At 46.2% G+C, this 27,552-nt stretch overlaps 1 protein-coding gene across 3 annotated transcripts in view; it reads right to left on the bottom strand.

Annotated features, from left to right (window-relative positions):
* Positions 1–1,030: 1,030 nt before the first annotated feature.
* Positions 1,031–27,552, bottom strand: part of LOC148478422 (protein kinase C and casein kinase substrate in neurons protein 1-like) — a 131,015-nt gene continuing 104,493 nt past the window's right edge. For all 3 annotated transcript variants that reach the window (XM_088455412.1, XM_088455411.1, XM_088455410.1), the window contains exons 5-10: positions 24,440–24,595; positions 16,658–16,833; positions 14,146–14,266; positions 7,224–7,318; positions 5,991–6,085; positions 1,031–4,411 (exon numbers count right to left, since the gene is read on the bottom strand). In XM_088455412.1, coding sequence (XP_088311538.1) covers positions 4,296–4,411; positions 5,991–6,085; positions 7,224–7,318; positions 14,146–14,266; positions 16,658–16,833; positions 24,440–24,595 — 759 coding nt within the window. In that variant the 3' untranslated portion in view covers positions 1,031–4,295. The remainder of the gene's footprint in view (positions 4,412–5,990; positions 6,086–7,223; positions 7,319–14,145; positions 14,267–16,657; positions 16,834–24,439; positions 24,596–27,552) is intronic.

A 27,552-nucleotide genomic window follows, 5' to 3' on the forward strand; every position in this document is an offset into this window, starting at 1 on the left:
GGGAGAGGTGAGGCTGTGTGGATGGGGGTCTGTCTGATCCACGTTATCCCTGTACATGTGTAAGCCCAGCAGGCAGGGGTGGGAGAGGTGAGGAGGGGGTATGGGGTCTGTCTGATCCACATTATCCCTGTACATGTATAAGCCCAGCAGGCAGGGGTGGGAGAGGTGAGGCTGTGTGGATGGGGTTTGTCTGATCCACGTTTTCCCTGTACATGTATAAGCCCAGCAGGCAGGGGTGGGAGAGGTGAGGCTGTGTGTATGGGGTCTGTCTGATCCACGTTATCCCTGTACATGTGTAAGCCCAGCAGGCAGGGGTGGGAGAGGTGAGGCTGTGTGTATGGGGTCTGTCTGATCCACACTGTCCCTGTACATGTATAAGCCCAGCAGGCAGGGATGGGAGAGGTGAGGCTGTGTGTATGGGGTCTGTCTGATCCACACTGACCCTGTACATGTATAAGCCCAGCAGGCAGGGGTGGGAGAGGTGAGGCTGTGTGGATGGGGTCTGTCTGATCCACGTTATCCCTGTACATGTGTAAGCCCAGCAGGCAGGGGTGGGAGAGGTGAGGCTGTGTGTATGGGGTCTGTCTGATCCACGTTATCCCTGTACATGTGTAAGCCCAGCAGGCAGGGGTGGGAGAGGTAAGGCTGTGTGTATGGGGTCTGTCTGATCCACATTATCCCTGTACATGTATAAGCCCAGCAGGCAGGGGTGGGAGAGGTAAGGCTGTGTGTATGGGGTCTGTCTGATCCACGCTGTCCCTGTACATGTATAAGCTCAGCAGGCAGGGGTGGGAGAGGTGAGGCTGTGTGTATGGGGTCTGTCTGATCCACGTTATCCCTGTACATGTGTAAGCCCAGCAGGCAGGGGTGGGAGAGGTGAGGCTGTGTGTATGGGGTCTGTCTGATCCACGCTGTCCCTGTACATGTATAAGCTCAGCAGGCAGGGGTGGGAGAGGTGAGGCTGTGTGTATGGGGTCTGTCTGATCCACGTTATCCCTGTACATGTGTAAGCCCAGCAGGCAGGGGTGGGAGAGGTGAGGCTGTGTGTATGGGGTCTGTCTGATCCACACTGTCCCTGTACATGTATAAGCCCAGCAGGCAGGGGTGGGAGAGGTGAGGCTGTGTGGATGGGGTTTGTCTGGTCCACACTGCCCCTGTACATGTGTAAGCCCAGCAGGCAGGGATGGGAGAGGTGAGGCTGTGTGTATGGGGTTTGTCTGGTCCACACTGACCCGGTACATGTATAAGCCAAGCAGGCAGGGGAGGGAGAGGTGAGGCTGTGTGGATGGGGTTTGTCTGGTCCACACTGCCCCTGTACATGTATAAGCCCAGCAGGCAGGGGTGGGAGAGGTCAGGCTGTGTGGATGGGGTTTGTCTGATCCACGTTATCCCTGTACATGTGTAAGCCAAGCAGGCAGGGGTGGGAGAGGTGAGGCTGTGTGTATGGGGTCTGTCTGATCCACGTTATCCCTGTACATGTGTAAGCCCAGCAGGCAGGGGTGGGAGAGGTGAGGCTGTGTGTATGGGGTCTGTCTGATCCACGTTATCCCTGTACATGTGTAAGCCCAGCAGGCAGGGGTGGGAGAGGTGAGGCTGTGTGGATGGGGGTCTGTCTGATCCACGTTATCCCTGTACATGTGTAAGCCCAGCAGGCAGGGGTGGGAGAGGTGAGGAGGGGGTATGGGGTCTGTCTGATCCACATTATCCCTGTACATGTATAAGCCCAGCAGGCAGGGGTGGGAGAGGTGAGGCTGTGTGGATGGGGGTCTGTCTGATCCACGTTATCCCTGTACATGTGTAAGCCCAGCAGGCAGGGGTGGGAGAGGTGAGGCTGTGTGTATGGGGTCTGTCTGATCCACGTTATCCCTGTACATGTGTAAGCCCAGCAGGCAGGGGTGGGAGAGGTGAGGCTGTGTGGATGGGGGTCTGTCTGATCCACGTTATCCCTGTACATGTGTAAGCCCAGCAGGCAGGGGTGGGAGAGGTGGGGCTGTGTGTATGGGGTCTGTCTGATCCATGCTGTCTCTGTACATGTGTAAGCCCAGCAGGCAGGGGTGGGAGAGGTGAGGCTGTGTGTATGGGGTCTGTCTGATCCACGTTATCCCTGTACATGTATAAGCCCAGCAGGCAGGGGTGGGAGAGGTGAGGCTTTGTGGATGGGGTTTGTCTCGTCCACACTGCCCCTGTACATGTGTAAGCCCAGCAGGCAGGGGTGGGAGAGGTGAGGCTGTGTGTATGGGGTCTGTCTGATCCACACTGTCCCTGTACATGTATAAGCCCAGCAGGCAGGGGTGGGAGAGGTGAGGCTGTGTGGATGGGGTCTGTCTGATCCACGTTATCCCTGTACATGTGTAAGCCCAGCAGGCAGGGGTGGGAGAGGTGAGGTTGTGTGTATGGGGTCTGTCTGATCCACACTGTCCCTGTACATGTATAAGCCCAGCAGGCAGGGGTGGGAGAGCTGAGGCTGTGTGGATGGGGTTTGTCTGGTCCACACTGCCCCTGTACATGTATAAGCCCAGCAGGCAGGGGTGGGAGAGGTGGGGCTGTGTGTATGGGGTCTGTCTGATCCATGCTGTCTCTGTACATGTATAAGCCCAGCAGGCAGGGGTGGGAGAGGTGAGGCTGTGTGGATGGGGTTTGTCTGATCCACGTTATCCCTGCACATGTGTAAGCCCAGCAGGCAGGGGTGGGAGAGGTGAGGCTGTGTGGATGGGGTTTGTCTGGTCCACACTGCCCCTGTACATGTATAAGCCCAGCAGGCAAGGGTGGGAGAGGTGAGGCTGTGTGGATGGGGTTTGTCTGATCCACGTTATCCCTGTACATGTATAAGCCCAGCAGGCAGGGATGGGAGAGGTGAGGCTGTGTGTATGGGGTCTGTCTGATCCACACTGTCCCTGTACATGTATAAGCCCAGCAGGCAGGGGTGGGAGAGGTGAGGCTGTGTGGATGGGGTTTGTCTGGTCCACACTGCCCCTGTACATGTATAAGCCCAGCAGGCAGGGGTGGGAGAGGTGAGGCTGTGTGTATGGGGTCTGTGTGATCCACGTTATCCCTGTACATGTGTAAGCCCAGCAGGCAGGGGTGGGAGAGGTGAGGCTGTGTGGATGGGGGTCTGTCTGATCCACACTGTCCCTGTACATGTATAAGCCCAGCAGGCAGGGGTGGGAGAGGTGAGGCTTTGTGGATGGGGTTTGTCTCATCCACACTGCCCCTGTACATGTGTAAGCCCAGCAGGCAGGGGTGGGAGAGGTGAGGCTGTGTGTATGGGGTCTGTCTGATCCACACTGTCCCTGTACATGTATAAGCCCAGCAGGCAGGGGTGGGAGAGGTGAGGCTGTGTGGATGGGGTCTGTCTGATCCACGTTATCCCTGTACATGTGTAAGCCCAGCAGGCAGGGGTGGGAGAGGTGAGGCTGTGTGTATGGGGTCTGTCTGATCCACGTTATCCCTGTACATGTGTAAGCCCAGCAGGCAGGGGTGGGAGAGGTGAGGCTGTGTGTATGGGTTCTGTCTGATCCACACTGTCCCTGTACATGTATAAGCCCAGCAGGCAGGGGTGGGAGAGGTGAGGCTGTGTGGATGGGGTTTGTCTGGTCCACACTGCCCCTGTACATGTTTAAGCCCAGCAGGCAGGGATGGGATAGGTGAGGCTGTGTGAATGGGGTCTGTCTGATCCACGTTATCCCTGTACATGTGTAAGCCCAGCAGGCAGGGGTGGGAGAGGTGAGGCTGTGTGTATGGGGTCTGTCTGATCCACGTTATCCCTGTACATGTGTTAGCCCAGCAGGCAGGGGTGGGAGAGGTGAGGCTGTGTGGATGGGGTTTGTCTGGTCCACACTGTCCCTGTACATGTATAAGCCCAGCAGGCAGGGGTGGGAGAGGTGAGGCTGTGTGGATGGGGTTTGTCTGATCCACGTTATCCCTGTACATGTAAAAGCCCAGCAGGCAGGGGTGGGAGAGGTGAGGCTGTGTGTATGGGGTCTGTCTGATCCACGTTATCCCTGTTCATGTGTTAGCCCAGCAGGCAGGGGTGGGAGAGGTGAGGCTGTGTGGATGGGGTTTGTCTGGTCCACACTGTCCCTGTACATGTATAAGCCCAGCAGGCAGGGGTGGGAGTGGTGAGGCTGTGTGGATGGGGTTTGTCTGATCCACGTTATCCCTGTACATGTATAAGCCCAGCAGGCAGGGGTGGGAGAGGTGAGGCTGTGTGGATGGGGTTTGTCTGGTCCACACTGCCCCTGTAGAGCTGATTGTCTTCTATTGCATATCACATACTGGTTTCCAGCCGCAGTTCTCTATCCCGAAATAACTTCAACGTAGTTAGCTGGGTACAGGCCCACATGGCCGCGGTCCGTCACCCCTTTACACCAGCCCTGGTCATCCTCCTCTTCTATCTTTGTCAGTTCGTCGCCTGGTTACAAGAGCACAGTTAGACAGAGTGCAAAGCTTGATCAGTGGGAAGCAGAACAGGGAGACAGAGGCGCCTGTAATGTAGATCTAGCCAAGCTCTGTATATAAAACTCAGGGGAGACCGGCGTATAGCTCACGTGGGGCCTGAGTCACAGTTGTACACCAATCCTCCCGCAGCTGCAATTTTATTATATTTTTTTTAAGCTGAGGATTTGCAAAAATATGCACCACCAGTGGCCAGGACTTGTACTGAGACGTCCACCTGAGCCCAACACAGCTGCGTACACATACGCATCGGACGCAGATCAGGCAGACCGAGTGAGTCTGGTCTCAGAATGGCAGCCATAACTGAGACACTAGAGCCCTGTTTCCTGCGTATGGGATAGCAGGCGCAGGATGTGGCGCCCCCGAAACGGTCGAGACATGCCTGCGTTTTATGCCAACACTCCCCGTTGCCTCCTCACAAATGCTCCATGATTGCCAATCACACTGTGAATAAAGGCTCGCAGTGTGCAACTACGGTAATGCACCCCGACCCATGCGCTGCACGACTCGGACCCATGCGCAGTGGCAAAAAATCGCTCCCTTTGCGAAAACATTGAAATTGTGTACATCTCTGAATCAGGCCTTTAGTTACTGGAAAATGGATAATTATGTCTATATAATATACACATTGCTGCTGTTCCCACCATTAGCAGCAGGACCTCAAATACATTCTCATTATTTACAGAGGCTGAACAAATTTCAAAGCGGATACCGGTGTGCTGTCAGCAATTCAGCCACTTTATTTAAAGCGCCAATTATTTAAAAGGCAGAAACAGGTCGTTTTTTTTCCTTTCAAATGATTGCTTATTTAATTCTAAATCGCCAAAACCTTGCTGGTGCCTATATTTTTTTATTTGTATTTTTCCCCCGCAGCATATTTACTAAATGTCCTGTAACATTTTCTGTCTCCTGACCTGAGCCCTGGATCAAGGAGTGTAATTCTGATATTGTAAGCATAGAGGGCAGTGTGCCATACATATTAGATACACAGGGTATGTAATACCAACAGACGGGATCCAGGCGGTCAGAATCCCGACGCCTGGATCCCGGCAGGGTTAATATACCGAAACTTTGTTGTCGTATGCTAACCCTCTCCCTACCCTAACCCCTCTCTCGTGCCTGAACGTAACTTCCCCCTCCCCACACCCCCCAACCCGCTACTTAACTTCGGCATCCCGGCAGTAGGGATGCTGGCGCCTGGATTCTGACCGGCGTCGGTATTCTGGCACCGGTAATGTAAGCATCGGCATCCAGACCGCCGGGATGACGAACGCATAACATACACATATGTTACAACATAATGGCAGAGCAGGTAATGGCAGTAGGTGGTGATTGTCGCCTGATGAGACCGGACACTGACCCTCATAGAAGACTGGTCTTCCAGCTTTCTGATTTCATATAACACTTAATTTTTTACACCCACAAATATTATTGTAATTGTAGTTTATTTCCAAGCTCTCATATAGGTCCTGCATTGTCCTTCCCAGTGATGTGTTCCTGGGCGTATGTATGGTGCGGGGGCAGTAGCTGCTCACCTGCTTTAAAGCTGAGTTCATCAGACTCCTGCCCAGAATAATCATACACAGCGCGTACACGGACTCCTGGGACATTTACCGGGGGCTTGTTCCTGCTGTGAACCAATAAGATGTCTGTTATTACAGGTGCCTCTAAAAACAAGGCTCTTCCAGCAACAGCCCTTGGTACACACTACGTACACACTAGACGATTTCTCGGACGATATGCCAAATTGGACCGACATGACGTTCTAATCGTTTAGTATGCATGCACTATGCGCGCTCCCACACGACAACATCGGGGACGTTCCGTCGGCCTTGCATGCACGGGCGATGGTGCGACCCAGCTGCCAACGCCAGGAAGGTGAATGGTGCAGGTGAACGATATATTGGGCAGTCAATCACCGGATCGTGCAGTGTGTACTGGCCATCCAATATATCATTCCATTGGACGTTGTATTGGTGGGTGGGCTAGTGTGTACCCAGCCTAAGGTTGCATAGCATACCATAATGCAGTTGCACACACTAAACACTAAGGGGTAAATTTACTAGTGAGAGTTTTTAGAAGTGAGTTTTAAAAGTGATGTTTCCCATAGCAACCAATCAGATTCTACTTAACATTTAGCTAGAACCATCTAGAACATAATAGCTACAATCTGATTGGTTGTTATGGGTAACATCACTTTTAAAACTCGCTTCTAAAAACTCTCACTGTAGTAAATTTACCCCTAAGAATACTGATAATCAAAGCAACTCTACAATTTGCATGGGAGTATAAATAAGGTTCTACTTCTTAGCACGTGTTTGGCCATAAATGTGTGCCCACCCACCACGTCCTGGTGACCTTCATGAGATGGGTCCTGAACATCCCGAATACTGACACAATATGTCAATTGATCAAGGGCCTGCTATAACAGTGCCCATCCTAATATGCAGACAGGAGTGCAGGAAGCTAAGGCTAGATGGGAGGGGTGCTAGTGCCTGGCAGGAGTGTACATTATAAGCACAAATACAAAGGGAAGGGGGGCGGCTTGGACTGCACACCCTAATTTTATATAGCACGTGATAGCCCAGATATAGTGCCCCCAGGCACAGGCCAAGCGAGCGGAGAGAAATCTGATTAATATAAGTAATCATTTATTACAGCAAAATTCTATATATATATATTTTTTCAAATCTGTGTTTATTCAATAAACGCAGAGAGCGAGAGAGAGATATAAATGAGATGTAATAGAGTAATATTGGGCTCCTCACCTGCTCTCAGTGGGGGTCACACTGTATAACTTCACCTTCTCCTCTTTTACTTTTTTCTTTTTCACTATCTGTTGCTCAACGTGCGGGTTCCACTCCTGCAGGGAAATAGGAACGGACACTGTGGGCCTGATTCAGCAAGGACGCAATGCTGCGTCTGCACGCAGCCGGACGATGTTTGCAATCTGCGCATGTCCGTATGCGTGCTCGAACTAGGCGCTGTGAAGGGGAATGCGATCGCAGACAGCACGCAGACCTACCACCCAGTGATTGACAGGAAGTATCGTTTGCAGATGGTGACGGGATGTGGTCGTGCGAATGCAGGCGTATCAGTGCGTTTCAGCGCCGTTGCAGAGGCGTGCATAAATTAGGCATTGCGAGACCCTACGCAGCCTGAGCTTCACTGCGTGCAAGAGATGTACCAAAGACTGCGGGAGGGTCAGGTCAACCACTAATTATGCTTATGGATCCGATGGTTCTCGATGTTACCGATATTACCGCTGTCTTGCCAGGTATAGGGGATGCAAGTAAAGGGAAGTGGGTGGTATTATGTAGTGCTGGGCATCTGCTTGTTCTGCTGCGATTGCCGTGCGTATGCATTCATTAGCATGTTCTCGCAGCGGCTGGGTGCGTGCGCACACTTGCGTTTCTTGCTGAATCAGGCCCTCAGTACGGATCGCAATTGCGATCACAGCTGTGTAAATATGCTAATGCCTGCCATAGCTAAGCCAGCATAGAGACGCCCACTTCTGCTTTCTCACATCCGTCCACTGACGCTCTTCTGCATAAACATCGGTACCATCGACCACTCACGCAGTGCTATCGCAACACGTGCAGTACGGCTTATACAAATTCGCGATGGCTAGCAATCGTTCGATCTACGTATGTAGTTGCATTGGTGATCGCTGTTGCTTGAGGCCCTGAGTGCAGAGATTGGAGCAATTGTTATAGACCTGTAACGCACCAGATAATGGGGAAAATAGGTCATACATACGGAGTTTAGGTAGATAACATACATGTACACCTGAATACTAAGGTTGGGAAAAAGCCCAATGACCAGAGGGCCTGATTCAGAGCCGGACGCTCTGACCAGAGCGCTCGCTCTGAATCAGGGCCCTCCTACTTAAAAATGGAGCTGCCTCTTAGAAGCTCGCATAGCTGTGGGTGACCACCCACAGCTTATGCATGCGTCCATGATGATGGTCGCGATGGTCAAGACCATCGCGACCATCGGGCTTGCGACGAGACCCTGCGGTAGGGTCTCGGTGACCGCAAGCCCTGGAGTGATTTTGGCTTTATCAGAGCCAAAATCACTCCCACTGACATCACTAGTGATGACAATGGGGCCGGACCCAGACAGTAGGCGTCCCCATTGGAACGCCTCCGTCTGGCAGCCACGCCCCCGGCACGCCCACCAAAGGGGGCGTGCTGTCACTCAACATCGACAGCATGCCCCCTTTGGTGTGAGACCCGGAGCGACAGCTTGGCTGTCGCTATCTGGGTCTCGCGTATGCACACAACGGAGCTCCCTCCGTCATGCGCATTTGGGTACCATCGACCTGCTTGCGAGCGTCCTGCGCTCGCGAGCGGGTCTGAATGAGACCCAGATATCCTTATATATTTTTCAGTTTAGGAAATAGTATATATCATACAATGTCTTTTAGGCATTATTTCAAAAAAGGAGAGAATGGAAGAATTCCTATATGAGTGCACTATTACTTATAATAAAAAATAAAATATAACTTTTATTATAATTCTTAAAATACACCCTTGTGTGAACAAACACAGCAAAATACAAAACATACACTATTACATATAACAGAACATATTAAAATATGTGTGCTCAGTCCTATATATTTGTCACATATACACTTGATAGTGTCCCTTTGTGTACCTATTACATTTATTATGCTCCTAAATTCAATGACAGTTTGAGATGTTCTCAAATTATTGGCTGCTTAATAGAGAATATCTGCAATTAGTTTAACCCACGTGTGTACGTCTCATTTGATTAGATCCAGTTATAATCGTGTGCTTACAAATCTAATATATCAACCAAATGAATCCCCTTACTGGGGTGTTATATTATGATGTAACACATTATAGACCATTTCTCTGTTTGTAATTGTGTTTCCACAACACCACGTTGATTCCAGAACAGCAACACTGTATCAATCTCAAGAGTCTGGTTTAATAGTGGATAACAAACAGATCATTACAGAGTATCCAGCCTGCCAGTAATTCCTCTAAGTTATTTTAATTTACAGGTGCTTGTTCCCATTTGTCACTAATTAATAGCTTGGTTCATTCACACGGGGTAATAGTATAATATAAAGTGGCACTGCTGATTCTGGCCGTATATTTCTCATTCAGCCGAGTTATCACATAAGGTAGCGCTGCTTACAGTGGCTGCATATCTTTCTCAGCTGGCTCACTTAATATACACAGCAGTGCTTTGAGTCTGGCCACATGTCTCCTCTCAGTTAGCCTGGTATATCTCCTGCTCTGAGAGTAAAAGCTGCACTATTTGCACTGGCTCTGCAGTGCCGTGCAAAAGCTACAGCTAGAATTACTATCAATTCAGTGGAGCTTCAATTTCTATCATAACATTCAAATTATAGGTACAACAGGTATTATTAACATTTAGGGCTGGCACAGAGAACGCCTAGATACGTGTTTCGCTTGTGCTTTCTCAAAAGGCTGACCAGAGCACCTGTCAAACCTGGCCTTAAATACCAGTATCCACCTATCATCTTACCTCAGTCATGATTGACACATAAATTAGCCAATGGGAAACAAATATACCCTTATTAGCTATTTCAGTGTATATTATCAAGTTATAAAATATTACAAATTGAACCATATATTATAATCCTCCATCTATTACAGTTTCAAAAAGATCTGTAATATAGTAAATCCTTTAATAATCCCATTCCAAAATCACTAGATCAGAAAAATAAATATAAATAGTGAAAATAAATAAAAAGATAAAAATAAAAATTCCAAGACAATTATATTCTAAAAAAGAGTGTAATAAATAATGACATCACCAATCTCATAAAAAACTCTCAACTATATATCTGCATTAGAATACCTACAGTGTTATATCTGAAAAACATATATAAATATAAATCTATATTCATTAGTAATCAAGTGAAAAATGTATATTTAAATCCTTCCATATATAAACAAACCTGATGATAAAGTGAAAACAAAATTTCATATAGTTTTATTGATAAACACCTGAGAAAACATGTTATCCAACTTCCATCATATCTAAGGGACACCCTGGATGTTCTGGGGAAAATTGAAAATATCAATGTAGGTAGTAATACTATTCTGGCCACCTGTGATATTGAAAGCTTGTACACAAGCATAAACCATGAGAACGGATTAAAGGCTGTAAAATATTTCCTTGACATGGAAAGAGAGAGTGACCTTAACGGATTCCTACTTGAGCTATTAAAGTTTGTTCTCACAAAAAACGACTTCACGTTCAATGAAAGACACTACCTGCAAGTGTGGGGCACCGCTATGGGCAGTACCTATGTTCCGACATATGCAAATTTATATCTGGGGTGGTGGGAGCGTGAAGGCATTTTTAGTGAAGAGAATGTTCAATATACTGATAAAGTATTGGTGTGGCTAAGATATATAGACGACGTCCTCATTGTCTGGGAGGGAGAGCAACAATGCCTCGATCTAGAAATTTGAAGGATCAATTAACACAGAGTCATTTTGTGAGACAGAAGAAGAAAAATTTAATGATTAAAGGTACACATAAATGTGGCCACTGCAGAGCGTGTCCCTTTATTATGAGAAAATAATTTTTTCAGGACAAATTTGGATAGAAATGGATGAATAAGGATTTAATTAATTGTTCTACTCATGGAGTGATATATTGTTTGGTATGTCCTTGTCATAAGGTATATGTAGGAATGACCAAACGACAATTGAAAACCAGAGTATCAGAACATGTTTATAATATTCAAACTGCCAAGAGAGATAAAGAGAGAATGAAAACCCTCACCAGTGTGGCTAGACATTTTCTACAATGCCATGCACGATTTAGTAAGGGCCTCTGCAATTGAGAGGGTATAGTTAGGCTTGAGAGGAGGCAACTTGGTACGTGAATTACTAAGGAAAGAAGCAAAGTGGATCTTCATGATGGATAGTATTCACCCTAAGGGCATGAACGAAAATATTAGTTATTCAGTGTTTTTAATTATAGAGGTCTTACCCATAATATATAGATCAGTTATGTTATTATTGAATTGATAATTAATGGAGACATTTTATATGAGTTTATATTAACACATGTTCAATTTTGAATAATTGATTTATATTTCTAAATTTTCTTGCACGTAACATTTTTGTATTTATGTATACTATTTCATAAGTATATTACACAGTTTAGGTTGTAATTATATAATATAGGCATGCATGTTCATGTGTACATGTATACCTTTGCAGGTATATGTGTGTATATCTAGATGTATGTATATCTATACTAATATACACTTATTTTTAAATTTTTATTTTAATATTTTTATTTATATATTTTTATTTTATGTTTGGACTTAGTGATATCACTCAATTTATGAGGATACCTTCCTCTTTTTCATGGTTCTACACACTATATGAAATTTTGTTTTCACTTTATCAGTAGGTTTGTTTATTTATGGAAGGATTTAAATATAAATTTTTTACTGATGAATATAGATTTATATATATACATTTTAGATATAACCATGTAGGTATTCTAATGCAGATATATATTTGAGAGGTTTTTTTATGAGATTGGTGAAATCATTATTTATTACACTCTCTTTTTTAGAATATAATTGTCTTGGAATTTTTATTTTTTTATTTATTTATATTTATTTTTTTCACTATTTATATTTATTTTTTTCTGATCTAGTGATTTTGGAATGGGATTATTAAAGGATTTATTAATTACTGATCTTTATGAAACTTTAATATATGGAGGGTTATAATATATGGTTCAATTTGTAATATTTTACAACTTGATAATATACAATGGGTATATTTGTTTCCCATTGGCTAATTTGTGTCAATCATGACTGAGGTAAGATGATAGGTGGATACTGGTATTTAAGGCCAGGTTTGACAGGTGCTCTGGTCAGCCTTTTGAGAAAGCACAAGCGAAACACGTATCTAGGCGTTCTCTGTGCCAGCCCTAAATGTTAATAATACCTGTTGTACCTATAATTTGAATGTTATGATAGAAATTGAAGCTCCACTGAATTGATAGTAATTCTAGCTGTAGCTTTTGCACGGCACTGCAGAGCCAGTGCAAATAGTGCAGCTTTTACTCTCAGAGCAGGAGATATACCAGGCTAACTGAGAGGAGACATGTGGCCAGACTCAAAGCACTGCTGTGTATATTAAGTGAGCCAGCTGAGAAAGATATGCAGCCACTGTAAGCAGCGCTGCCTTATGTGATAACTCGGCTGAATGAGAGATATACGGCCAGAATCAGCAGTGCCACTTTATATTATACTATTACCCCGTGTGAATGAACCAAGCTATTAATTAGTGACGAATGGGAACAAGCACCTGTAAATTAAAATAACTTAGAGGAATTACTGGCAGGCTGGATACTCTGTAATGATCTGTTTGTTATCCACTATTAAACCAGACCATTGAGATTGATACAGTGTTGCTGTTCTGGAATCAACGTGGTGTTGTGGAAACACAATTACAAACAGAGAAATGGTCTATAATGTGTTACATCATAATATAACACCCTAGTAAGGGGATTCATTTGGTTGATATATTAGATTTGTAAGCACACATGATTATAACTGGCAGGAGATATACCAGGCTAACTGAGAGGAGACATGTGGCCAGACTCAAAGCACTGCTGTGTATATTAATACCCCTTTTACACCAAATTTCCAGGGCTGACCCGGAGTTGGAACAGAGTTACTATCCGGATCAGACCCGGAATTTAGCCGGCACCAACTCGGGATATTCCCAAGTCGGCGCTGCTCACATATACAAATAAAGTGCAAAATGTAGAAAATGTATAATATGGAAGGGTCTATATACTATATCATTGACCAGCCCAAATGCATGGCCGAGCAGCTTCGCCACCCAGCGCTCTGCCCCTGGGAGATGTGACCATGTCCCCTTTCAGGAGTGCATGCACAGAGGGACGCCACTGCTGTTCTACAGCCCCAGTCCCTCTCAGCCTTCTAGTATAGGAATACAGCATACAGATGTTTCCTTATACACTGCGGCTTCAGTTGCCCCAAATGGCCCATCTCGGCGTGCCAGTTCCCGGATGATTCACACAAAACAAGTGGTACAGACAAAACGACTTTGCTCCATTCTACTGATTAGTTTGATGTGTGAATGAGTCTGAATCTGTGTAAGAAGTTGCTTTTTTCACGCCAAGTTACGTTGTGCTTCACCTGCGACTTTGTACATGTTTGATACTAATTCCCGTGCGGTTACCTTCACAGCCCAGTAGCTCTAGTGCACCGTGAGAAGTTTTTTCCCTGCTTTGGTGCGAATAAGACACAAAATGTAAAGAAAAAGATGGTAGGCTTCACCTCTTGGCGCTTCTCAGTCGCACTGGGCGTCTCGTGGTTAGGTGTATGAGGACACATCTGTAAATCATATTACTACAAAGATGTGCATAATGTATTACGCCTCTATTCCAAATGATTTAGATGGACTTAAATGAGTAATCTGTTAACTTTGCACCTGTAACACAACAAGAAGTGAGAACAGCAGGGGCAGTTGACTGGTAAAATGCGTCAGTGCATCATCTATGGGAATGATGACCTTTAATTAGACTAGGAAAAGCCGGAAACCACACAATATGCAGCGCTTGCTCCAGAATAACCGTCACTGAATGTGTAGCACATTACTCATTGCATATATGTCACCGTACCTCCAGCTGGGGCCAGTTCATTAACATCCCCGGGCCGTGTTTGTTCCGCCACCACTTCAAATCATCCAAGTTGTTAACAGCCATAATTGACTGGTCCAAGTCGCCATATACCGTCATTATACTGTGAATACAGGACAGTGGCATTGTGTCAGAAATAGCTGTTGTCAATAATCTGTTTCAAGATGTAAAAAAACAGATATGACTGTATTCAAAATATCCCAGAGACGGTTCCAGATAGAAGATGGTCAATGAATAGGTCGAGCCCAGATGGTCCACATGCAATATGTCAACAGGGACAAAAGGCTGAGAGGTTCAAATGGTCTACACCAGTGGTTCCCAATCGCGGTCCTCAAGGCTCCCCAACAGTTCAGGTTTTAATGATATCCATAATTAGTACCTCAATCAATTTGATTTATCCACCTGTGTTCAACTATGGATATCTCTAAAACCTGAACTGTTGGGGAGCCTTGAGGACCGCGATTGGGAACCTCTGGACTACACACAAATGGTCAACACATCTTTAGCTGAATGGCATTTCACAGTGTATTTGTAAATTCACATTTTGTGTTGTTTATCGGCTACAAATAACGCTTGGACAACAACAGTTCACACAGCTATGCGATGCAACAGTTCACACTCCTACGCGACGCAACAGTTCTTACTGCTACGCGATGCAACAGCTCACACTGCTACGCGATGCGACAGCTCACTCTGCTATGGGATGCAAAAACTTGTGGTGAAATGCACAACGAGGTGAAGATCTCACCTAACAGTTTTTAAAATATGTCATCGCCAGTGCTGACCAACCAAATAAATCAGAGGTTTCTACCCTTTTTTTTTTGTCTAGGACCGAAATTTAATCAGGGAGCTGGTTACTGAGTTTTAAATGAGTTGCCTATATCATTTTGATTGCTGCCGTGAATTATGTTGTGGTAGGGCTTCCTGAACATCAGGAATCTGCGATCAGCTGCTGAATCGTGCCCAGAGAGTAGAAGAAGTAGAATGGGAGAGCAGCTCCTGACAATTCACAACCTGTGCCCCATATTATACAATGTTTCATTACATTCACAGGCTTATCCCTGATTGGCTACCTGCCTTTTGTTAGCGTTTGGCAATGTCCTGCTTTCAAGAATTGGGTATGCTATCCTGCCCACCGTTATGCCGACACTCACATCCCGACATGGGACTAAAGATAGGCGTCAAAATCCCGTTCTAACCTGTGGCTCCTTTGTGCAGAAAACCACCACTGCTATCAGGCTCATTTACCAGACTCCAGCGTTCCTGTGATATTCCGTTACCTGTTCCTGACCTTGGCTTCGTTTGTGACCTTGATGACGCCTGACCCCTGGTGCTGCATCTGATATCTGGTTTTGACTTCGGCTATTCCCTGTGACCTGTGTAAGCCTGCTCCCTGGTACCGCCTAAAGAACTCATTCAGAGCCGGACGCTATTTGTGCTCGCTCGTTCACAAAAAAGGAGTGGCTATTCAATGAACTGTTCGCTCTTTGCGGTCTGTTCACGCCTCTAGGTCTGAACGAGCGAACAAAACATGCGGTCGTTTTTTGGAAAACTACGCCCCCTGGCCGCTCGCATCCTACGTCATGTCCGCTATTTATTAGATTAATCGAGTACATCGACCAGCGTATGAACTGCTCGCTATTCTTGTGGTTGGTTTTTCCTACCGCAATCTTGCGAGCAGTTCTGACTATAAAATAACCCAGTGACGTGGTCAATGACGCTGCTGTATTAATTATGCACACCCTTAAAACGCCCGTTTTGACCTTTAAGCACGCCTGCGTTCAGATCTCCACTCCCCCTTTTCAAGCACCTTCCCCTGTTACCACCCACATACACCTCCTCCTGTCACTCAAAATAGCAGGCATTCGCTATTTAGCGAACAAACGATTTTCGGCCGCACTGACTGGTTCGCGCATGCGTATTACGATCCATACGCATGCGCAGTTGTGCAAACATCGCTCGGAACGAACGAGCTGCCGCTTACGAGCGGTTCTGAATCAGGCCCTAAGTCCGTTTGGTTCTGACCCGGCCTGTCGACTAAGCTATACGTCTTCTCCACTTCATCTGGAGTTTACCCGCACCTGTATAAGGGAACCTATCCTGAGGGCCGCGACCTGTGTGTCAGACGCAGCCAAGCCCATACCTTCTTGCGAGGGTCCCTGGTGAATACCGCCGGGACATTAGACTCCGCGCCTCAGGCTTAGGTCTAGCCAACTCCCTAATACGGGCCGCATCCATAACCATCCGGGAGTTGTGACAGTGTAACTTGTGTGATATTCCCTCAATGTACACCGCTGCCCAATATGTCGGCACTTTAGGAGTAAAAGATGAAAATAATAAAGTGGGCAAAATAAACCTAGTAACGGTCCAGTGTGTACTGTATGATTACTGTATTCATTACTAACAACAGAAGGTAAGTGGTAAATCACCATGAATGCAGAAGGGGCCTGTTTTGCGGGCTGGGCCAGAGACCTACCTTATAGGAGCCACTTACCTCTCGTTATTAGTGACATCGAGGTGCTTGTGTAGAGATAGCAGGGACTGTTTGAGGAACAGTATTTTCTTCTGCTCTAGTTGCTGGCTTTGGTCAAACACAGTCTCCATCTCCTCCATGTATTTGGGATTATATTTGTTCAGTTCCTGTAAGGCTTTGTCATACCTCTGCTTCACCTACAGTTGTGGCAGAGAACAAAAATGTCATTAAAACCACTTTTATTCTCTCCGCCAAACAGCGCTGTTACAGGCTGGTCCTGGTAGATTCTGCCGGCACGGCACCACTGCCCTTTGTAGTCTGATCTTGTATCTCCATCTTGTGGGATCTTCTCTAGCCCAACAATAGTCAGGGCACACCTTACTGACGCAATGGAGAAGACAATCGCCTATGTGACAGCTTCAGATAAACATGCCAGACCATATTCTTATAGCCGCTCTCCTCAGCAGGCACATTATATGCCCCCTTGGCATCCTTGCGCGGGTTAAAGGCCATGACCCAGAGGCTTTCTTTGATTGCTGTCTTATACCCACATCTGAAAGGCCCTGTTATCTATACTCATTACTTAATGGGCACATCTCCCCAAATCATCCTCAAAATGGTGCTTCTTAGGTACTGTTATTGCACAACTGTTGTATTACCAGGATCAGGGTACAAGTAGCAGAAAAAGGACATTTTGAATTTAAAAATGCACCCATCTCAATATGCCCTTATTTCCCCATAGATGCGCAGAAAACGGTAACGACAAAGATGTCTATACGAGGTTGGAATGGGCAAAAGTCCAGCTAATAACCTACTGTATTTACAATCTTATGGCTACTGTCAAATTCTACTACACTAATAAGCAGGGTTGGACTAGCCCACAGGGGTACAGGGGAAACCCCCTGTGGCCCCCACTGCCTGATGGCCCCACCCCCTTTTCTAGGGATCAGGTTTCAGACTGTGCACTTAAATTATATGTTATACATATGTTACACTATACTGCAAAGAACTATGGTGTATTTTCTACAGTGCATTGCTGTTATCAGGGCCTGATTAAAGGGGGGGCGACAGGGGCGATCGTCCCTGGGCCCCCACACCTGAAGGGCCCCCACACAGGGCCGCCATCAGGAAGGGACAGCCGGGACTTGAGTCCCGGGCCCGGACGGGGGGGGGGGGGCGGGTGCCCGCTGGCTCCTACTACTCGGGCACAGCCAGCCGCTTATAGTGGCCGCCGCAGACATGGTCCTCCTTAAGTAAAAGGTCGGGCCGCTCCTACAGCCGGGCACACAGAGACCTGCCGGCCCCTATGTACACTAAAGACGTCCCTGTAGTCAGTGCTCGTGACGTTATGACATCACGCTGCGCCGCTGAGGTGAGAGGTCGGAGGAGCCGTGTTGATCGAGGAGCAACGTCTGCCGGGGGATGCGAATAGAAGAAGTCAGAAAGAAGAACTCTGAGCCTTCTTCAAGATAAAAGGTAAGTAAGTCAGAAAATGCTGGGCAGGGCTGAAGGCTTGTTTGTGAGTGTCTATATATATATATATATATATATATATATATATATAACAAATTGTGTTTTGTGTGTGTGTGTATATATATATATATGTATATATATGTATATATATATATATATATATATATATAATGTGTGTGTGTATATATATATATATATATATATATATAATGTGTGTGTATGTATATATATATATATACACACACATAAATAATTGTGTGTGTGTATATATATATATATATATAATTATACATAATTGTATGTGTGTGTATATATATATATATATATATATATATATATAAAATGTGTGTGTGTGTAAAAAATAATATATATATATATGTAGACCAGCACTCAATACAGCAGCACTACAGCGTGCCCGGGTGCCCCTCCAAGTGGCACTCGTATATAGCAAAAAATAACAGACGGCACCCCAGGTCTCAATAAAGAAAATCACGACTTCACTACTTTAGTTTGTCATGATTTTCATTATTGAGATCTGGAGTGCCGTCCGATATTTCTTTCTCTCTCTCGCTCTCTCTCTCTCTCTCGCTCACGGTTTCTGAGCTATATATGGGAAGGGGTGGCCCTGCCTATTTTCTAAGTCCTGGGCCCCACAATTTCTGATGGCAGCCCTGCCCCCACACCCAGTCATCTGGGTTAAAGTGAACCGGAGGAGACTGAACCAGTTCCACCTCCTCCGGACACCTAACCCCGGTGCCGCACGGAGACACCAGGCGCCCGCTGAGATTGTAACCAGCGGGCGCCCGGCTCCCTCCCGCAGCAGCAGCCAGAGCCGGAGACTAGAGCTCACACGTGAGCTCCAGCTTACGGCTCAGGCAGTGAACTATGGGAGAGACGTCATGCGTCTCTCCCATAGTGCAGAGGAGCAGCGCCAGCCGAGCAGATCAGAAGGGAGCGGGGCTTAAGGTAAGTATGATTTTTTTTTTTTTCTTTAGCGCAAGCGGCTTTTCCACTGCTGGGGGAGAGATTACTATAGGGGGCATTACTCGGGGGGGACATTACAACTGGGGGCATTACTCGGGGGGGGGGCATTACTACTGGTGCCGCTACCACACGGGGCATTACTACTGGTGCCACTACTACAGGGGTATTACTACTGAGGGCATTACTATTGGGCACACACAGGGGGCATGACTACTGGGGGCACAACTGCAGGGGTATTACTACTGGGGGTATTTATACAGGGGCATTCCTATTGGGAACACTACTACTGGGGGTATAACTACAGGGGGCATTGCATAGGGGGCACTGCATAAGGGGCAACATTCCTGGGGGCACTACTACTGGGTGCACTGCATGAAAGGCACGTAATAGGGCCCCCACATGTTTGTTGCCCAGGGGCCCCCACAGACCTTAATCCGGCCCTGGCTGTTATTAGTCTGGTACATTATCATGCATGCACAAGCAGTATTACTATATACAGTCAGGTGCATAAATATTGGGTCATTGACAGAATTTTCATATTTTGGCCTCTATTCACCACCACAATGGCTTTGAAATGAAACAAACAAGATGTGCTTTAACTGCAGACTTTCAGATTTAATTTGAGGGTATTTACATCCAAATCAGGTGAACGGTGTAGGAATTACAACGGTTTCTATATGTGCCTCCCACTTTTTAAGGGGCCAAAAGTAATGGGACTATCAACTCAAAAGCTATTTCATGGACATGTGTGGGCTATTCCCTCGTTATTTCATTATCAATTAAGCAGGTAAAAGGTCTGGAGTTGATTCTAGGTGTGACATTTGCATTTGGAATCAGTTGCTGTCGACTCTCAATATGAGATCCAAAGAGCTGTCACTATCAGTGAAGCAAGCCACCATTAGGCTGAAAAATCAAAACCAACCTATCAGAGAGATATCAAAAACATTAGGTGTGGCCAAATCAACTGTTTGGAACATTCTTAATAAGAAAGAACGCACCGGAGAGCTCAGCAACACCAAAAGACCCGGAAGACCACGGAAAACAACTGTGGTGGATAACAAAATAATAATTTCCCTGGTGAAGAAAAACCCCTTCACAACAGTTGGGCAAATCAAGAACACTCTCCAGGAGGTAGGTGTATATGTTTAAAGTGAACAATCAAGAGAAGACTTCACAAGAGTGAATATAGAGGGTTCACCACAAGATGTAAACCATTGGAGAGCCACAAAAACAGGAAGACCAGATTGTAGTTTACCAAACAACATCTAAAAAAGCCATTACAGTTCTGGAACAACATCCTATGGACAGATGAGACAAAGATCAACTTGTACCAGAGTGATGGGAAGAGAAGAGTATGGAGAAGGAAAGGAACTGCTCATGATCCAAAACATACCACCTCATCAGTGAAGCATGGTGGTGGTAGTGTCATGGCGTGGGCATCTATGGCTGCCAATGGAACTGGTTCCCTTGTATTTATTGATGATGTGACTGCTGACAAAAGCAGCAGAATGAATTATGAAGTGTTTCGGGCAATATTATATGCTCATATTCAGTCAAATGCTTCAGAACTCATTGGACGGCGCTTCACAGTGCAGATGGACAATGACCCGAAGCATACTGCAAAAGCAACCACAGAGTTTTTTAAGGCTAAAAAGTGGAATGTTATGCAATGGCCAAGTCAATCCCATGACCTGAATCCGATTGAGCATGCATTTCACTTGATGAAGACAAAACTGAAGGGAAAATGCCCCAAGAACAAGCAGGAACTGAAGACATTTGCAATAGATGCCTGGCAGAGCATCACCAGGGATGAAACCCAGCGTCTGGTGATGTCTATGCGTTCCAGACTTCAGGCTGTAATTGCCTGCAAAGGATTTGCAACAAAGTATTAAAAAGTGAAAGTTAGATTTAGGATTGTTTAGTTTGTCCCATTACTTTTGGGCCCTTAAAAAGTGGGAGGCACATATAGAAACCGTTGTAATTCCTACACCGTTCACCTGATTTGGATGTAATTACCCTCAAATTAAATCTGAAAGTCTGCAGTTAAAGCACATCTTGTTTGTTTCATTTCAAAGCCATTGTGGTGGTGAATAGAGGCCAAAATATGAAAATTCTGTCAATGTCCCAATATTTATGCACCTGGCTGTGTGTGTATATATATATATATATATATATATATATATATTTATTTATATATCTTTTCTTTTTAACGGGGCCCCGACCATTCACACTCTAATGGTTAGCCAAGCCACTGTGGAGGCCAGGCACACCCCCTCTCTGCCGGCAGGCAGGCCACACCCCTAAGTATGGGCCCCTATCCCTGTATTTTTCCGTGGGCTTTTAATGCCCCAGTCTGACTCTGCTAATAAGGTTAGTTGTTATGGCTATACACTGACAATGGGCAGGTAACCCCATTCTCTTGGCAAACCTTTGCTATACAAACTAAAATGATTGGACTTCTGCTCCTGTGTGCTCCCCGATTCTGCTGTAGAGATGACTGAGGTCTTGTCATCACGCCATGTGCACTGTAGACGCCCTCACTGTGCATTAATCACCCAGTGCAGAGCCTGTAAGGTAATTCCCCTGTGCTTCATATACACTATACAAGGTGATGCCCACTCCCACCGTCATGCAAGGCAATCTTCTGTACTGATACTAATAATGTGCTTGTTAGTTTACAGCCGTCCCAAGGCGGCATTGTGGGGAAAATGTTTAAAGTGGCTACCATATAGCTAATGCTTATGAGACTAACGGGCCCATTTATCATTGTACAGTATATTTGAGGTTTAATGCCCGAAAACACCCGTTTCTATTGGGGAAACGATGCTGCCAAATTTACCAACATCCGGAATGTGATGCATTCCGGACACTGGCCCCCGCAGCTAATGTCATCTGAAGATGGAGTTAGCCGCTGTAGCCTATGGGATACACCGTGCACTATTAGCCGGTGGAGGGTTCCTCCTCCGGAACCCTCCTTGGCAATGGCGGTCATGAATGCGCAGCAGCCCCGGCACTGGTCGGCAGCTCTCCGGGCACAACGCAGGGGCAAGATCCTTTTGGAGCCTGTGTCCCTACATGTCTCGTAAGATACATCCGGCCACTATGATCGCATATTGCAAAGCAATCATGGGCAGTAATGTCATGCCCAGATCGCAATATCGATCATTAATAAATGTAACTTACTGCTAAAACCTTTACTTTATGTACTGTACATTGTGCTACTGTGCCATCTTATTACCCACTTAGCTGGATAATATTTTTTCCAAAACCTATTTAAAAATTCTCTGGTGTTTTTTAATAATTGAAAAACAAGTCAGGGACATCTATTTATAACGTATCCAATATATATAAATATGTATTTATTTATTGGAAACACATAACACTAATATCTATTTTTAAAAATATCGACCAACGATTTATCAGGATGGCAATTATCGGGTCATGACGGCTTTACATTTCCCCCACAGCTGCTCCTCCCTGAAGTTGCCGGGTATACACTGGTGGGCTTGAATTATCGGGATGGCAATAATCGGGACATCACGACTTTACATTTAACCCGCGGCTTCTCCTCTCTGCAGCCCTCGGGTGGGAGGTGCCACCGTGTTGCCCAATCAGCAGTGATCGGCTGCACAGTAGACACTAGGAGGAGGGTGCAGCGATGCAGCGGGACCGGGAAGCCCTCTGCAACTGGTGGCTGCTTGGAGATTATCTTGCAGCAGCTGCCCGAGGGCGTTTTGACTGGTCGCATTGTTTGTGTTCATTTCAGCCTGGCGTGGTCGAAAACAATGGGAGCATGCCAGGCAAGTGGTTAAGAGCTGCATGTAATTATCTTTAGTGCCTTCCTTGCATTCCCCAGAAGCCAGAGTCTCCTTTACACTCCATAAACATCATTAGAGCATTAGACGCCAAGATGAGACGTGTAGTTACCGGCCCATGTGCAATATGGATGGCGACTTCCTGAGCATTCATACACACTCTGCTTTGTGTTTGGCAGCATTACAGGGGGCGCTGCAAGTGTATAAGCCTAGGGTGGCCGGAACCCTAAATCAGGCCTTGGCTGCTGAGGGCAAAGTGGCCCAGGGCTGGCTCCAGGGGTTGGAGCACCCTGTGCCGGCTCTTTATAGCGCACCCCAACATCGCGCAAGACGGCAAAGAAAATGGGGGTGTGACCTAATAACCATAGGGCACGCCCCCTACATGACGTTATTTGGAGCCGTGCCCGCATGGCATGCCTCCAAATTACGTCAGGCTGGGGGGTGCCTCACTAGCTGGGCTTCCCCCAGCCCTCTCCCGTCACTGAATGGATGCCGCGCGCATTCATACTCCGGGGTCCCCAACCTCCCCGATTTGACCACAGGTGGGACAGTGCTGTCCCGCTGAAATCGGGATGTTGGGGAGGGGTGCGCCCTCTATGGGTGGCGCCCCTGTTCGAACACCCCTAGAGCCGGCCCTGAGTGGCACACTCAAAGCCTCGCTGTTGTTTTTAGCCTTGATTTAAGGTTTAGACGGTTCCCAGTTTCAGCAGAACAGCACAGTGGCTAGCAGAGAAGGCTGACATGAGCTGTGAGTACAAGTCACACACCTACAATACTCGTATATTGTGCTTGACATGTTGGCAGGTGGTAATGTTTTTATTGTAACTATTTCCTGTGCCTGTAACATACTGATGGATAATTGTTAAAACATAGCAGAGTATATACTGGGATGACTGTAACGGCTGCTTCCTGGAGACACTGACTGCTATAACACGTTCCTCAGCTGGAGAATTAAATGTCCCCTAAAGACGGATTACTGACTGTATGTTAAAATTGGTCTTAGAGCCTCTTCCCTCTCCTTCCCCAATTTTTATTTTTGTTGATAATATTTTATTATATATATATTTTTTTAAAATATTTTTTTAATAGTATATTTTGTTTCTTGTTTGTCTGGGAGTACTGTCCTTGCTTTGCGCAGAGGGTGCTGGGATGATCCTGACACTAAAATAGGGGATGACAGTCCTGGTTAGGAGGTCTATGCCGTTCTATATGACAGATATGTTATTAGATCACAATCGTGAAAACATTTTTTATCCTCTGCTGTATAGGTGATTCCCCACTATTTAGATTTGCTTCTCTACATACAGTAACATCTCAGGTCAGGCTTCATCTCTAAATTCCAGAACATCTAAGTTCTATTGTAAGCCACAACATTAATGTTCTAGGTAAGCTGAAAGATCATCTCCACCCGCCTGTGACTGTATGACTCCTCCTCTGTACTGCACGCCATTGCTGGTAATGGCCCACCTGACACCGCCCTCGCGCTCTAGGTTCCATTATCTGTAGCATGTCTGGTTTGGTTGCAGCTCACCTTTTCCTTGTCCTGCTTGCACTTTTCATTGTCTTCTGTGAGCTTCTTCTGCTTTTCTAGAGACAATTCTGGATTGACCTTTCCGTTGTTCTCTCGGATACTGGCGAAGTGTTCCTTCTTACAGGCTTTGTGGTAAGCCAACTTTACTTTCTCCAGCTGCGGAAATGTAAGAGCAGCAACAGTGATGATAACTACTCAGGCAGACTATTGTTATTTATTATTGCTTATTAATATAGTGCCACCATATTAGGCAGCGCTGGAGAGAGAATATTTATCATTCACATGGGTCGCTGACCTATTGGAGGTGATGTACCAAACCTTCTATAGAGGACAGGTGGAGACGTTACTCATATCAACCAATCAGCTTTTACCTATCATTTTATAAAATGTTCTTGATAGATGACAGCTAGAATCTGGTTGGTCGCTCCTTAGAAGGGCTGATACATCCCCAACTAAATTACTTACTGCACACAGTAGGGTCTGTTTTAGTCAGCAGTTGGTTAACCTACCGGTGTGTTTTTGTATTGTTGAAGAAAACCAGATTAATCCCACACAGTCTCAGGGAGGACATAAAAACTCCACACAAATAGGGTCTTGGTTGAATTTGAACTCTTGACCCTAGCAGTGCCAGCCAGCAGTCCAAGGTTTTGGAGATTTCTCAATAGAAATCATGTCTCCTTGTTTGGTACTGTCCAACTATGTACTAAGCCTCGGTGAGAGATAAAGTGGACGGAGATAAAGTACCACCCAATCAGCTCCTAACAGTCGTTTAACAAACACAGCCTGTAAAGTGACAGGAGCTGATTGGTTGGTACTTTATCTCCAGCCACTTTATCTCTCTCCAAGGCTTAGTACGTAGATCCCTATACAGATGTGTCCACATGCATCTAGCCTCCTTCTAGTTGCGCCGATTGTCTTTTTGTGTGACTTTATCCCTTTGAATACGTCTTAATCGCACAGCAATGCAAATAGGACACAAGCGGCTTCTGCTGAATAATATGGTATGTGATATGCCTATCTGCATGCAAAATGCTATGTTGACACTGTAACGTAGCATTTTGCATGCAGATCCACCCGCAGCGGCAAACAGAATATAGACATGCGGCGTATCATTTACTCATCACAGCTGCTTGTGCGTCCTATTCACATCACTGAGTGACTAAGATGCATTTGAAGGGAAAAAGTCGCACAAAAAAGACACCCGGCGCTACCGAGTCACACAGCACTCACGTGTTATCTACACGGAGGATAGATGTATGTGGACACATCTGTATGTACAATTCCTCTTGTTCCTAATGCAATTAGATACATATCAAATTAGCAGCAGCTAGATTACTGTTTGTTAAGCAGTAGTACCACAGAACGCCTACACATAACCAGAAAACTTCATACTTTTAGAGGTTGGGATTCCTCTCACGTGTGGAGCAGCTAGAGGTACTACAAACACCCTAGTAGCGCTAGCCCATAACCATAAAAAGCATGTATATATGCCATATTCTTCTGTGCTAATTTGGTGGCACGGGGATGCTTTTCCCCTTCTCTTGCCTCAACCACCTCAGGAGAAGGTTGGCCACCTGAGAAACAGGTTCACAAATTTCCATGGAGCAATCAGTACGTCCTCCTAACATGCACCTGGATTCCACCACTTGTACCTAGTTTAAGGTTAACAAGAGTTACATTTTCTGTGTCGGCATTCAAGCAGCCAGCTGTTAACTGACCTCCTTGCTGAGAGACCTTTCACTGGGATCCAAGATCTGGTAGCCTGCCCACTAGTTGACGATCCTAGATTGCCAATAACATGAACCTCATGGATTTCACTGCAAGGAGAAAATCAGAGAAGCCTCCTCCGTTGCCTGAGAAGTGCGTGGTCCCAATTGGGGAGTCAGATACGTGACATCTGTCATTTTGGCTTTCTGTACACCCTGAGCTACTTCCCAGCAGGGATAAAATAGGCCAGATGTCCAAGATGTTAATGGGAAAACCTGGCCTCCAACAGTGATCAGTGACCAAGAAACTAAAGTAAACATAACACTGCTCTCCACTCTCAGACTGGTGTTGGTGGTGATACTACAGCAAAGCCAGACTCTAGAAAGCGGACTGCTAAGTTGAGAGGAACAGAAGTAGTCACATGGAAGGTTTGGAAACAAGGAGTTTTCTAAAGACCTTCAAAAGAGCTTACACACTTCGGGTTGAACATAGAGTATGCCCATTGGAAGAGAATATTTAGCATGTTTTCGCACTGCGCTGAAACTGAGCGAACGCAAGTACGGGTGTTGTATGCTTTTCAACTACATCACTTATGTATTAATTTATTAATGATCGCATTTTGCAATGCGATCAGGGCATCCACTACTGCCCATGATCGCATTGCAAAATGCGATCCTAGCGGCTGAATGTATGTACCGGCACATGCAGGGAGATGGACTCCGAAAGGAACCCGTCCCTGTGATGTGGCCAGAGTGCATGCGAGGCTGCTGTGCATGCGCAGTCCCGCGGACTGCACATGAGCGGCGCCCATTGCCGGCGGAGGGATCTGGGAGATCCCTCTGCCGGCTGACATGCGGTAAGTCCCAATAGATTACAGCGGCTAACGCTATCTTCAGATGGCGTTAGCTGCTGGGGCCAATATCGGGAATGTGATACATTTGGCAGCATCACATCCCCCATAGAAACCTATGGGGGAGGCGGCTGCCGGCGGCAATGGAGGGATACCAGCTGCGGGTCCTCCTTCATACATCCGGGGGATACTTAGTATTTGAGGTAAACCCCCGAAAACAGGTGTTTTCGGGGAATTTACCTCAAATTAACTTTGATAAATGTCTGGAAAGGTGTTGCAATGGTGTGTTGTCAGGTAGGCTAAGCTCAGAGAGGCCGTACCGACGCAGCTACAGGCTGTGCAGAAATGGATGTAAGCAAAACTACACCTGTATTTTCTTCCCCTAGTATAATGGACACTGACATAAGGGGCAGTAAAATGACAAAATATGTGCAGATTTATATACAGGCACGTATATACGCCTTCTTTCTGAGGAAAGCACGAACACAGACAGCCCGGAGAAACGCGTCAAGGAGCCTATTGCCCAGTTAGTTTGTGCCACGGACCTTGCTTCACC

This window comes from Taudactylus pleione, unplaced genomic scaffold, assembly GCF_031769625.1.
Source record: "Taudactylus pleione unplaced genomic scaffold, aTauple2 ptg000655l, whole genome shotgun sequence".
Classification (NCBI taxonomy): Eukaryota; Metazoa; Chordata; class Amphibia; order Anura; family Myobatrachidae; genus Taudactylus; species Taudactylus pleione.